The 14,176-nt window shown below is 37.5% G+C and overlaps 1 protein-coding gene across 3 annotated transcripts in view; it reads right to left on the bottom strand.

Moving 5' to 3' along the window:
• ULK4 (unc-51 like kinase 4) overlaps nt 1-14,176 on the bottom strand; it is a 226,361-nt gene that overhangs the window by 172,751 nt on the left and 39,434 nt on the right. For all 3 annotated transcript variants that reach the window (XM_074150384.1, XM_074150383.1, XM_074150382.1), the window contains exons 19-20: nt 6,297-6,458; nt 1,351-1,533 (exon numbers count right to left, since the gene is read on the bottom strand). In XM_074150384.1, the coding sequence (XP_074006485.1) occupies nt 1,351-1,533; nt 6,297-6,458 (345 nt within the window). The remainder of the gene's footprint in view (nt 1-1,350; nt 1,534-6,296; nt 6,459-14,176) is intronic.

Genomic DNA, 14,176 nt, shown 5'->3' with positions numbered 1-14,176 from the left:
TTTAAACCCACAAAGTTTCAGCCATTGTTGTACTGCATGCCAACAAAATACTTTCTATTTTCCTATAAATAGTTGGAGAAATTCAGAGTTGATTACTTTTATAATGTCAAAAATTTGATTAAAGTGATTCCTAAGAACTGCAGTATCAGAAAGGGAGTCCTTTTAGCAATGTAAGTCTACAAACAAGAAATTCTTCACAGAAAACATCATGCTGTAGCCATATGCTTGTTAAACATTGCATTCTTTTGCTGAATGTTCAAGTGAATATTTTTTTAACACACTCCTCTGACCATACCACCAACTCACAGTAATGTGCACTATTAGAAAGTGCAACATTACAGGACAATTTGCCACCTGTTAGTGCTGTTCTAGTGGAATCCATGGAAAGCTTAAGGTCAGCTGACACGCATTTACAAAAACACACTGGCAATTCTGACAAGGCACAGAAATTACTTTTAGGAAGACGATGAGTGACTTCAGGCTGCAAGAAGAGATGAGTGGAAAATAGTAGATTTTTTTTTAATTTAAACATTGTTATTATAACAATATTTATAGAAACCAAATCAATCTCCCTCAACTAAAGCCTAATAGCCTTATAGCCAAGATGACTGTCAGTCTGTTATAATGTATGCTGTAACCTATCTGATGAGCTAGAATTCCTATTTTCTTTGTGATTTTTGTTCTTTCCAAGCAGAAGATTACTTTTGCTTATGAATTGTGCAGACTTACTGCCAAAAAAATAAGCGCTATTTCTCTAAACACGCAATAATTTGGTGATCAAAATAGAAAGCTTTTAATCACCTCTTCCAAAAATTACATTAGACATGAATCGAATCAGTAGTTTTATTCAGTGATGCTGTAAAAAAACCCGTAAGTTATTGAAATGCTAATTTTCTGCAAGACATTTTACATGGCCTAAGGTTCTTTAAGGAGAGCATAAAGTACAGCTTTAGATTCAATCAGGACACTCATTAATTTCTCTTCTAAATATCTACGAGAGCTATATCAAACAGTTGTCATCATGCATTCCTTATTGTTTTTCCTTAGGGCCATTAACAGTTATGGTCAGGCTAGAGTTTTCTGAATTGATTGAATTCTAGCCGCAGTAGCAATTTATATACCCATTAGTACCAGCTCTTGAAGATCTGAGAGAAAGAAAAACCTTTACACCTTGTTATTTAGATTTTAAGCAAATAAAAATATAAAATAAACACATTCCTCATTTCCTGCTATGCAGATACATGTCACTGAGTTAAGCATTTTGAAAACCCAAAAACACTTCCAGAGCCTACTTTAACTTTCCAGTAGTGAAATTCCATGCCAGTAAATAATATTAATCTGAAATCAAACCTTTTCTTGAATCAGCCTCTGCAGATGAATCCCACATGACAACATTGCCGAAAACATGGTGAGCATGTACTGCTGAATTTTGCATATTCCATTTGCCAAGGCATTTAGTATGGCTGTTAATCCCACTTTTTCAATGACGCTCTGGAAGGCATTGGGTGAGCAACGAGTAATTCTGCATAAAGCCTACCAAAATGAAAAAAAAAAAAGTTGCAATTTAATGGGATTACTATCTCAAGAAAAATAATGGAGAATAAAAACAGGTGGTGACTCTTCCAACAGTTTAGGAATATAGAGAATTCATATAGTTTCATTCATAAGACAAATATTAGGGGAAAAGGCTGCTTGTTTTTACAGACCTGGAATTCTTCTAAGTGTATTGCTATACACACCATGCAGCTGAAACGGAAATATTTGGTACACCAAAATCAATATCAAACAGAGCCACATTACTCTCTCCCTCTAGAGAACAACAATGATGGAGCAGCATAGTCCATGCTTCAGTCTTTTATCAGTAGGGACTGTAGGTGGCATCAGATAACACTGTACTAGAAAGAAGCACAGCCAGGAGAAAACAGAGGTGGTGCCACAGAAATTCTGGTCTCCCATGAAGATGGACATCTTTCTTCTCTTTCTCTGCTCATAGACCATCATCTGTTATGTAGTAGTTCGATATCTGAAGTCTATCTTTACATCTAGATACTTGCTAAGGAACAGTGTTTAGTATAGTAAACATGCAAACTATTCTCCAAATGGTTCATTTACAAACATCAGTGATTAAAACTATTCTAATAGAAAATGCAGATACCGACTGTACTCTAGTGAAGTGAGCACAAAGCTGTTAAGTGTATACTAACTTAGCTATTTCATAACAAACATTACCAAATTACTTCCAGGGTGGATGTATCTTTAAGTCAACACAGCTTTTTCTTTTGATACCTCTGGAAATGCAACCTTCAAGATACTGTAACTGATTTTGTTCTCTCCAGATAGAGGAAATAAGACTCTTTAGACATTTAAAATTTAATTTTCTTTGCCTTGAATGTAATGCTAGGATAGGAAAACAGATTATGTCAATTATTTGATTCATACGAAAATCTGAATTGGTTTTAGGGAAAAACTTTGAAGGTGACTCTCTTCTGCAAAAAGTAGGCAACATTACCACTTCTTTGTTCTTTTCAGATCAGCTATACTTAGAAATTGCTGCTTACTTGGTGTACATTCAATAGTGAGGTCTCATTTAAAAGAAGCTATAGTCAATTACACCCACAGAATGCTATCATCAGAGAAAAGCTTTCGACAACCTCAGAAACTGCCCAGTTCACCAATGCCCCTCAAAACACACTATAAAAAAAAAGGAAGGCATAAAAGACAATAAATCAAGAACTTATGATTTTTAAACAGACATTTTATTGATGCTGTTCATCTACTCCGCTCCTGTTCTGCCTTGTCCTTTCTGGTCCGGGAACCATATCGACTGCAGCCTTTTTTTTTTTTTTTTTTTTAATCTCCCAGCCCCCTTTTAAAACACAGACACTCAATCTCAGTTTCTTAGTAGAGCATGCTCTGTTTCTCCAAGGATACAATCCAGCCCTTCACCTCTAGTCTGAGTTCTCAAAATGAGTGGGCAGGAGGTATGCACATTCACTAAACCTGTCCTCGAGGGTCATATCACCAGTGAACTGCTGGGACCTAGGGACAGACTGTGTCCAAGCAACATGGAGCCAACGCCTTAGTGCTCTGCTACAGACCTTGTTAAACAAGGGTGACCATAGCCACAGGCCATCAGGTGACCTCCAGGCAAATCTGGTAAGAAAGACATGGCCGTCTTCCAGGATCATATTGCAGCTTTGGAGACAGCAGGAAAGCTCCAGCCCACCAATAGCCAAGGGGAGAAGCTTTAAACTCCCATTAGCTTGTATGTCACAGAGCGCTCTGCCATATGAGTGGAACCAACACTTCAGCAGAAAAACAAAATATAGAGTTTAATGGGGGATAGAAGACAAAGTATCCTAAATCACTTCAGTATATCCAGTACCTGGAGAGAGCACTTAGAGATAGGTCACAAGATGGTAGAGCAGGAGTTGGGAACCAATGACGAGAAGAGGTAAGAGTAGATGCTCACACCATCATCTCTCAGCAGAAGTCTTGGAACAGGAAACAATCCTAGTGAGAGTCAGGCATTGGCAGAGCCTCTCCTGGAATTGGTTTCTCTGTGCTTGCTCTCTGCATAGCCTAAACCAGCACCATTTCTCCCAGCAGCTCCAGCCATCAGCATCATGATCCTTATCGGTCCCTTGCAACTTGAGATATTCCATGATTCTATGATCATCTGTGACCTATTCATTGCCTTCTGGTCTTACATGCCATACGGTGGCTGGATAACATTCACCCTTCCAGGATGTACTCCATGACTCTCTCAAGTTTGAGAATTAATGCATTAATGTATCTGCAATACCCAAGTCTCTGAAAGAAACTATTCAGCACCAATTATTTAAGAAAAAAAAAAACCAAACCAAAAACAAACCCCCAAAAGACTTTGTCGAGCTTTCCCAAATTAGTTCCCACTTAAGTGGCTTATGTTTTGTTACTCCTCCTCAGTCGAAAAAGCTATCTCTTAGAAATGAAATTAAAAGTTATTTTTTAAAAAAAATTTAAAACTTTAAGTATACTGGAATGAAAATACTATTCCTGCTGCTGAGCTTGTCAGAATGTCACTTTGACATCTTACAGAATCATTGCTTCTCCGAGTCTAGTAAAATGATAAAAAGATATAGCTTTCCTACAGGCAAAATCTATGATATTTACCCCAGGCATGTTGGACTCCAAAGTGAGCAAAAATACTGAGACACAGTCCCCATTTGCCACCTCTGACAGGCAGGACAAGGTAAAGTGTCATTTCTTCACTCCAGAGGCTGAAGACAGAGAATCTTCTTGATATATTTTTATTATTGATTGAAATAATCATAAGTAAAATTCCCTAGTGCCTTACTGCTGATATACTTTGCAGACAGCCTGCTAGCTCTAGGTAAGGATATGTTACATATATTTCTTAATAGCAATGTATTTTTACATGTGAATATAGATGTCAGTCAAGAATAAATTCTTCAGGATATATTCAAACAAGGCAGGAATGACTGCATAATAAAATAATATAGGACACTGATGATCTCAATTTATGTGGTCATGCAGAATAAAAATGCCTACATATCTATAGCAACAATTGAACGAACATATAAATTGTACAGTAAAATATAGCTGGAGAATACATTAGTATTTTAATTTAAAGATTAATGTGTTACTGAAATCTCTATAAACTTCAGTTGATAAAAGGTCTGCCTGTGCTAGATTTCACTATTGATTGGTTATTTTTCTCTAAAGTTAAGATTATATACCCAAGTATCCCAATAGCATTAATACATGACCATGATTTATATCAGGCATTGAATAATAAATCCAACAACTAAGTTCACCCTCTTGATACTTAAATGTTTCACTACAAAGTACCAAAAGATTAGAGTGCCACCTTAGTGTATCCTACTTTAGAAGCTTCCTTGACCAATTCACTTCATATGCAGTATAAAATAATTAAATTTCAGACTTTTGATAAAGGACACAATCCCCAAAACCGTGGAGTGGAAAAATCCAGGAACGCATTCAGACCCAAGCACACCTGTGTGAAATGATCTGTCTTAAAGGAGATGGAATCGGCTATGGACAGCAATAACTTCCATGAAAATAGAAAAACAAGAAACAAATCCGTTTCTCGTAGAATGTAGAAGAGTGAACGTCTCTTACTCTTGCAGTCCCCCTCACTGCTGTTTTCACTCAAGGCTCACCAATATGTTAGTCTGGAGCAAGCCCTACCTCCAGCATGAGTAAAACCTCAGTAACTGCCCAAAGTAAAGGTATAATCTCCACTAAACCTACTGCCTTCACGGGAAAAAAACCTTAGTTGGGAATAGGGTGGGGGGGTTGTTTATATTGTCCTTTTGTACATTTATACTGCAGATTTGCACAAGATGTTGAAGAAATTTTTGCCTCAGCAGAACTCAACGTACACACACAACTTGGTCATCTCTTTAAAATGCTGGCCTCAACACTAAAGCACGCACTACTAAGGAACTTCAACAGAGAAAAGTTAATAGAATGATAAAAGGGCATCTTTCTTACTTAGATTGACAACTGCCATTGAAAGGATGTGCCACAAATCAACTGAGTTTCTCTAGGGAATCCGGGTAACTGCAGCTATCATAACCTCCTAAAACACACTGCTTTGTCCTAACGTGTCATCTACCAAAGGGCTTCTAGAGTAGTTCTTGAGGACAGATAAGCTTTGGCAACTAAGTCTTTGAATTTGCATTATAAAGTGAAGAAAAAAAATGTCAGCAGATAAGACCTTGGCAAAAACAATATCATTGCAAGTCTTATTGAGTGCCAACCCAGGAGTGCCAGACAATTAAATTTTGAACTACAGTATAAATATGGTAACTTACTATACATGTCACTGCATTTAACATCCCTGGTCGAGCAAGAAGCCCACAGAGATCAGGTTGTTCTATCACATCTGCAGTGACAAGAGGAGAAGGAATTGAGAACTCAAAATCTATGATACCTTCAGTCTCCTTACTTGGAAGAGACAGCACAAACGTCAGCACCCTTCGACTGAACTGAGCAATTAAAAAAGCCTCATTGACTAGTAAGCAGTGGTGGCTGTCAATAGACACACAACAACAAAAAAAGAAAGGAGTAGTAAATTAGGCTACAATAAGCTCTTTCAGTTTTAGCTTCCTCTTAATATATATTTACTTTAATATATATTTCAATGTAATCTGAAATATAAATATACATCCATAAAGAAAACATGCTCAAAAACATTTGCTTCAATTCAGAATGCTTTTTGAAATAAACCCCAAAACACTTCTGTATCACAAAAGGAAATTCCTTACCGAAACAGCAGTAATCTTCAAAGAATCTACTGTAGAATGTGTGAAAAGGTACCACAAGACAGGTCCAATTTCTCCTGTAATAAATCCTTGTGCGTGGCAAGAGAGAGTAGTGCAAACATTTTCAATGATCTTTGCTGCCAAATGGTTCACTACCCGGTCTTCCTATAGGACGGAGAGGAAAGGAAAACTCATATGAAAACATTTCTAATTTCTTTTTAAACTACTGCCTATGACCATGTTTTATTCCATGTATATTGTCTTAGTGTGGTTTCTTAATTTTGATACTTGCCATAGTGTTGTGGTTTGGGCCGAGTTGGCCAATGACAACAGATTCTCTCCCCCACCTCTCACTCCAAGGAGAGGAAGAAGAGAGATAAAGAAATTTAGGAGTTTAGAAAAACTAAACTATTCTAATAAAATATTAATAATAAAACAACAACAAAAAAAGAAATAATGAACTAGATATAATATATACAAATATATACAAAACCGTATCAAGCTCCCAGGGAGGTGTCACCAGCAGGCACTGAGAAAGTTCCAAACTGCACTCAGTGACAAATCGGAACTGGATTCCGGAACAATATGATCGGAATCAAAGGTAGACAAATTGACAGGGTCCTCCTGAGATGTCAGTCATTGAATAAAGAAAGCCACCGAAGCAGAACCATTAAAGATGAGCCAACCTGACACCTTTGATCCCTCTGCTTTTATACTGAGCATGGCACATGGGATGGAATACCCAATTGGCCAGTTCAGGTGACCTGATCTCTTGATACCGCCCCACCCTTCATGGGGTTAAACAACCAAGTCAGCTGACGCCGGTTGCCATACCAACCAGGAAGCACAAGAGCCTCTCTCCCTAAACAGAAAGTTGGGCCTGCTCCCCCCCAAACCAGGACACAGTCAATTCATAGGAAACCTCAACTTGTGACAAAGTTATGTTTACAGTTTGTATTTCCCTTCACTTTCTCTTGTACTGCAAAGACTATTGAATACAAGTATAATTTAATACAAAATCTTCCACTTCCAAACGATCACCCCAAATTAAATGCAGTCACTAAAAAATGAAAAGGTTTTGTTGTATTAGAGGTGTTCCATGACCACTGCTTTATGAATGAATCTGTATCAAAACTCGTCACTACACAGGCTCTGCATAGAAAGATTATGAGATATACAGCTACATTATGAAAAAAGAAAATTAATTACATTAAACCCTCTTTATTCAGAAAAGTCAACAACCCTATGGAATAAAGAAAAAGCCGCCTTGCAAGTCAAGTTATTCCATAACTCCCTTCTCTTCCTCTTCTGAAACAGACAATCCTGACCAATGTTTAAGATAAACCATTGGGTCCCATGTACTATATCAATTCCTAAATTTCCATAAGGGATTCCAAATCCTTCATATTTTTAATACTAGCCAAATAATTTTATCTGCAAAATCATTTGTGGAAAGCCACTGTACATGTATCTTTAATATCTACATGAGACTATTCATACTACAGTGTCTCCATGAAATAAAAAACATCATGTCAGAATAATCATGAGCCATCAGCACATCACAAACATCATATGGCAGAAGTTCTGTCTCAGGAAAACTGTTACTAACTCCAGTGGAAGCTTAACTTAATACAGATCACTTAAAAGCAGAGTCGCTCTCTCCCTCTCTTCTTCCCCTCACCTCCTCTCTTTAGTATCTCTTTTTTCTTCCCCCCCCCCCCACTTTGCTTTCACTTAAAAGCAGAGTCTTTAACAGAACTGTAAGATTCATTGCTGGTGGGTTTTTGGCTGTGCATTGCCTCACCTTATCTCAATCTTTAACTATGAATAAGTGAAGTCTTTCAACAATGTCTTAAATGGCGTTCTTGAGTTCAGCAAGAGTGAATTTTAATATAAGAAGGACAACCAATTTAATTTGTCAGGTCTACCTCATAGCCTGGCTTCACAAATAATTCATCAACATACCTAATTGATTTCTTTCTTAAACTAATCTCCCCATTATCCTACTAACCTTTGGATTTTTGACATTTATCTTCACAATCGGAACCACCAACAACTGTGAGCAACGATAATGAAATCTTTCAGAAAGCAGTACAAAAGCCTTCCAAAAGGGGAGAACTTATACTTCATTAAAAATATATTCAATATCCAGTCTTCCTTCTACTGACAGGTATTCTAAAATAGAGACACTGATGTAGAAATATTTGGAAACTCTACTATAATGCTGTAAAAAAAAAAAAAAAAAAAAGCTGTATTCATCATTTTCATGCTAATCCTTCCTGTTCTCCCAAAGAACTGCAGCTCTGCCCAAAATACTGAAAAGAAATACCAAAGCCGATTCCTATCTAAAGCAGTAACACTCCTTTATAAAACTCTACTGATTTCTGCGGTTCTTCCTTCTCATTTACAGCCATGAAACCAAAGAGGATTTAGGCTTCTCTGTTTTTATAGATTTTATTACTGAAATGTGTATAAGTTTGATGTATTAAATACCTAAATACACAAATATACATAGATGTTCACCAAAATTAAGTTTCTCGAAACTTTTTATAACTAATGTTAATTTTTAATCTTTTTCTGTGAATTATACTTCTGAATTTCAGTCTTTTTTTTTTTTGTACAGTTAAGGTAAAAATGCATGGATTTATCAAACTGATTATATGCATTTAAAATTTAATCCATAAATGAACTGTTAATTAGTCAAGTTAAATCTCTCATATATGAACTGATTACTCTGAATGCCAATTGGAACTCTGCTGCTACTTTAAGCAAGCAGAAACAATAAATGCACTATAATCCCATTAATAAATCACAATCAAAGCAAAGAATCATAGAATTGCCTAGGTTGGAAGGGACCTTTAAGATCATCTAGTCCAACCATCAACCTAACTCTGATAAAAACCATCACTAAACCATGTCACTAAGCACTATGTCAACCCATCTTTTGAATACCTCCAGGGATGGTGCCTCAACCACTGCCCTGGGCAGCCCATTCCAATGTGCAATAACCCTTTCAGTATAAAAAATTTTCCTAATATCCAATCTGAACCTTCCCTGGCATGACTTGAGACCATTTCCTCTTGTCCCATCTCCTGTGACTTGGGAGAAGACACCGACCCCCGCCTCTCTGCACCCTCCTTTCAGGGAGTTGTAGAGAGCGAGAAGGTCTCCCCTCAGCCTCCTTGTCTCCAGGCTGAACACCCCCAGCTCCCTCAGCCTCTCCTCACAAGACTTGTTCTCCAGACCCCTCACCAGCTTCGTTGCCCTTCTCTGGACACACTCCAGCACCTCAATGTCCTTCCTGTATTGAGGGGCCCAAAACTGGACACAGCCCTCGAGGTGGGGCCTCACCAGTGCCCAGGACAGGGGGACAATCGCTTCCCTAGTCCTACTCACCATGCTGTTCCTGACACAGGCCAGGATGCTGGTGGCCTTCTTGGCCACCTGGGCACACTGCTGGCTAATGTTCAGCCCACAGTCGACTAGCATCCCCAGGTCCTTTTCTGCCAGGCAGCTCCAGCCACTCTGCCCCAAGCCTGTAGCGCTGCAGGGGGTTGGTGTGACCGAAGGGCAGGACCCGGCACTTGGCCTTGTTGAACCTCATCCCATTGGCCTCGGCCCATCCATCCAGCCTGTCCAGATCCCTCTGCAAAGCCTTCCTACCCTCCAGAAGATTGACACTCTCACCCAACTTAGTGTCATCTGCAAATTTACTGAGAGTGCACTCGATCCCCTCGCCCAGATCATTGATAAAGATGTTAAAGACAACCGGCCCCAGTACCAAGCCCTGGGGGACACCACTCGTGACCGGCCACCGACTGGATTTAACTCCATTCACCACCACTCTCTGGGACCGGCCCTCCAGACAGTTTTTAACCCAGCGGAGAGTCCTCCCATCCAAGCCATGGGCAGCCAGTTTCTCCAGGAGGATACTGTGGGGAACCATATCAAAGGCCTTACTAAAGTCCAGGTAAACAACATCCACAGCCTTTCCCTCATCCACCAGGCAGGTCACTTTGTCACAGAAGGAGATCAGGTTTGTCAAGCAGGACCTGCCTCTCATGAACTCGTGTTGGCTGGGCCTGATCACCTGGGCGTCCTTCATGTTCTGCATAATGGCACTCAGGATGATCTGTTCCATGTCCTTCCCAGGCACCGAGGTCAGACTGACAGGCCTCTGGATCATCCTGTCGGCCCGTCTTGTCGATGGGCCTCACATTTGCTAGACGCCAGTCAGCTGGGACCTCCCCAGTTTGCCAGGAGCACTGGTAAATGATGGAAAGTGGCTCAATCTTAGTATTATACAGCAGATAATAGTTATTATGAATGTTAACAAATTTCCAGATGCAATTACAGCTTTTCTTCACAAAATTTGATCCTCAAGATGTGTTTTACTTCTTTTCAGCCACCGCTGAGATGGGTTATGCCCTGTGCCAGACAGTCCTGGTACTTGGCTAGAAAAAGGTCATGTATCGTCACAGTGCTCTAAAAACTCAATGAGGCTGTCAGAGTAATTCCATTTGCTGCCACCTGAGATTGTCCATCTCAGCTCCTCTGGGATCTATTCCTGAGCACTCTCTAATTGTACCATTTTCTGCTTAATTAGCTCTCTGGAAGGGAAGCCTCACCTAAACTAATATTTGGCCACTTAACTAAGGGAGTCATCCTGTCATGCGACCATGACATAAGCTGTGTTAGTGAACAGAAATGGATTTTCAAGATACAAATAAAGCAGTTCCATGTAACAGTTAATCTCTGTGCATATCACGAACTGCATCAAATCTAAATCTATTAATAGAACCGTATCAAAGAGAAGCACATACTCTACTTTCACTGGGTTTAGATTTCAACTAGTTTTATAAAATGCACTTAAAGGCAAAGCTCCTATTTTTCAGTCATGTTTAACACTTGCAGATATGTTTCCAGTTAGAATCATAGATACTTAGTGAAAATGAGCCCCAAGTGAGAAAGCAAATACAAAAAGGGTAAATAGATGTAAACTGCTAAAAGAGAACTTTTTATAATCAAGTCTTTCTATTCTGATTGCGAAAAAAAAAAAGCAAATCAAAGTAATCAAAGAATCTACCTTCATTTTTGGAAGTAACTGAACCTACTGGATATTGTTACTGGTTGTTAAAAACAATGCATTGTAAGTTTTGGAGGCACTGAAGATACAGTCCCCATGCTAGCCAACATACAACCTAAAAATAGCATAATTTAATTTAAAGTTTAAGATAAAATATTTTATGATCTTTTTATATTATACTGTGCATAGATACATATACTTGAGTAAAAGCATAATACTGATAAAGAAACATTGGAAAAGCTGAAAGATTCAGGGAAGTAACACTACATTCCATCATTATTCTAAATCAACTTCTATACACTTTGTCCTTTAATCTAAAAAGACAAAATAAAAAGAAACTACAAACATAAATTAATGAAGTAAAGCTGTATCATCCTAAGCATTCATGATTATAAGAATTAAATCTTAATTTGGCAACAATTTGCAATATAAAGCTTCACAGAGAGGGGGAAACATGTAGAAATAAAAATTTTAAATACCTTTTGTGGAAAAAAAAAATATTCTGTCAGTAAACTAGAGAATTGATATCCAAAGAAGAAATTAAAGTGATAATGTATATGATTCCCACCATTACTTTATAATGTAGTCAATTCTGTCAGTAAACTAAAATGATGTCTAAAGAAGAAATGGAAGTGGTAATGTGTATGATTCAGACTATCACTTCTATACTCTAGGCAATTTTGTCAGTAAACTAGAAAACTGATACCTAAACAAGAAATAAAAATGAGAATATATATGATTCAGATTATCACTTTTATATAGCCTGTTTTATACTTTCTGAGCAAATAGTTATGATTTTATTCTCCTCCCCTCCAAATTCTCCTTTCTCCTCCAAATTGACTGTAAAGGAATTGGTCTGGCTAAGAGTATACATTATAAAACATACTGCCTTATATTATATATTGACAATTCTTTTTAAAGCTATCTTTTATTATTAAAATTCTTCACCAGTTCAGAACCAAAGCTCTCAGACTTATATCTCATTCCCTGATAAAGGAAGAAGTCCATATGAAAGAGGGAAATGTGTACTACATAGCTTACTGGCAAGCTCCAATTTATTAAAAATCTTGCTTACACGCTACCCTGCACATCCAAGAGAACATTATCCTTTGTAACTTCATTCACTATTTCTGATTCATATACATTCTCAACATGCCATTCTTTAAAATGAGAGGATTACACACATTCTGAAAGCCATATAAAGCTAATTAGCAGTAGCTGTATATATCCATGCAAGTGATACACTTGCATTTATCCATGCAAGTGTATTCCCTATATATTTTTTTCCAGGTTCTACGAAGTTACTACTAAAATTGTATATAATCGTGTACAAATGACATTTACATGCCATTTGTAAGCAGAAACAGACAGATACCAAGCACCTGAAAGCTTTTTCAATGGTTCCTCTCTGCTTTCACACAGGAAGACTTAAAAGGAAGGTTGCACACGGTTTCTGACTGTCCGCTGTCTAGTTTAAGTGAAGGACCTTGTCAAAGCAACATAATCCAGACCAAATAGGACAAGAAAAAAATATGAGACATCAAAAAGTAGTTTGGATATGGGCAAGATTATTAGTTCTAAGATGACTATCAGAAAAAAAAAAAAAAAAAGTTTAAAAGGAGGACATGAAGGAAGGGAAGGGCAAACATAAAAGTGGAAGCAGAAAGGTGAGAGGATTGACTGGAACATAAGTGTGAAGAGGGGCAAATGTAAAGCAGAAATTAGAGCTGGGATTTCACTTAGTTACGATTAGGTTGAATAATAAATTATGAATATTATAATATAATATAAATTATAAATGTGATAACAAAAAAAAAAAGCAGAATCAATTAGATTCAAATAAAAGATAGGATAATATATTTGGGGTGAAGTAGACAAGGGTACTTTAGCAAAGGGACTTTGAATAAACTAAGTAAAATGGATGAAAGGAAAAGGGTAGCCACATTAGCATTAGGTACTTAATATTAAATAACAATATCCTTTCTGAAACAGAAAGTATCTTTAATGACTGCACAACACTGGAACTGTAAGAACTAAGTACCTTAGCTGTATAAATCAGGACCCTGCTATCTTAGAGACTGCACACAAATATTTAGAAGTTGAACTTAAGACACAAATACAGATGCCTGGAACAGGCATTTTGTGTCACTGTCGGAAACAGTTGCTGTAAAAAATTAATAAATAAATATTGGAATATTTACTACATGGTTCTGACAGACTGCAACATTATACCACTACTAAACATGTCAAATTGGGCTTATCATTTACTTATTTATGAGTGTACCAATTTCCTTATTTTGACACATCACTGAACATGCCTGTTCTTTGCCTGACTTGAAAATCAACTTCTGTCTCAAGTTAATGACACTGAAGTGCAGGAAATCCGAACTTGTGATCCCCTAGAGATAAAAGACTTCCCCAATCTTCTACTACACTGTCCTAAATCTCCTTTCACCTATACGTACGCTTTTGTCACTGTTAGATTTTCAGGCACAGAAGGTATGTGGAAATGATACTACCTGCAATTTATGAACATTTTGTTCATTTATAGGCAAATAAAAAGGACACACACATTTTAAACTCCTTCCTGCTCTAAAGTTATGTTGCAGGGGGCAATTGTGCTCTGATAATGACAAATCTTACAGAACTCCAGAGACACCAGTACACTTCAGAGTAGTTCATAATAAAACTTAAGAACAGCAAACTTACCTTACAAAACTCAGTTATATAAACTATAGAACTGAATGACGTTTGTTTAATTTCCTTTAATTCTTATTAAATACATCAAATAAAGCTT

Source organism: Numenius arquata, chromosome 7 (genome assembly GCF_964106895.1).
Source record: "Numenius arquata chromosome 7, bNumArq3.hap1.1, whole genome shotgun sequence".
Classification (NCBI taxonomy): Eukaryota; Metazoa; Chordata; class Aves; order Charadriiformes; family Scolopacidae; genus Numenius; species Numenius arquata.
This window is presented reverse-complemented; position numbering and strand designations above follow the sequence as displayed.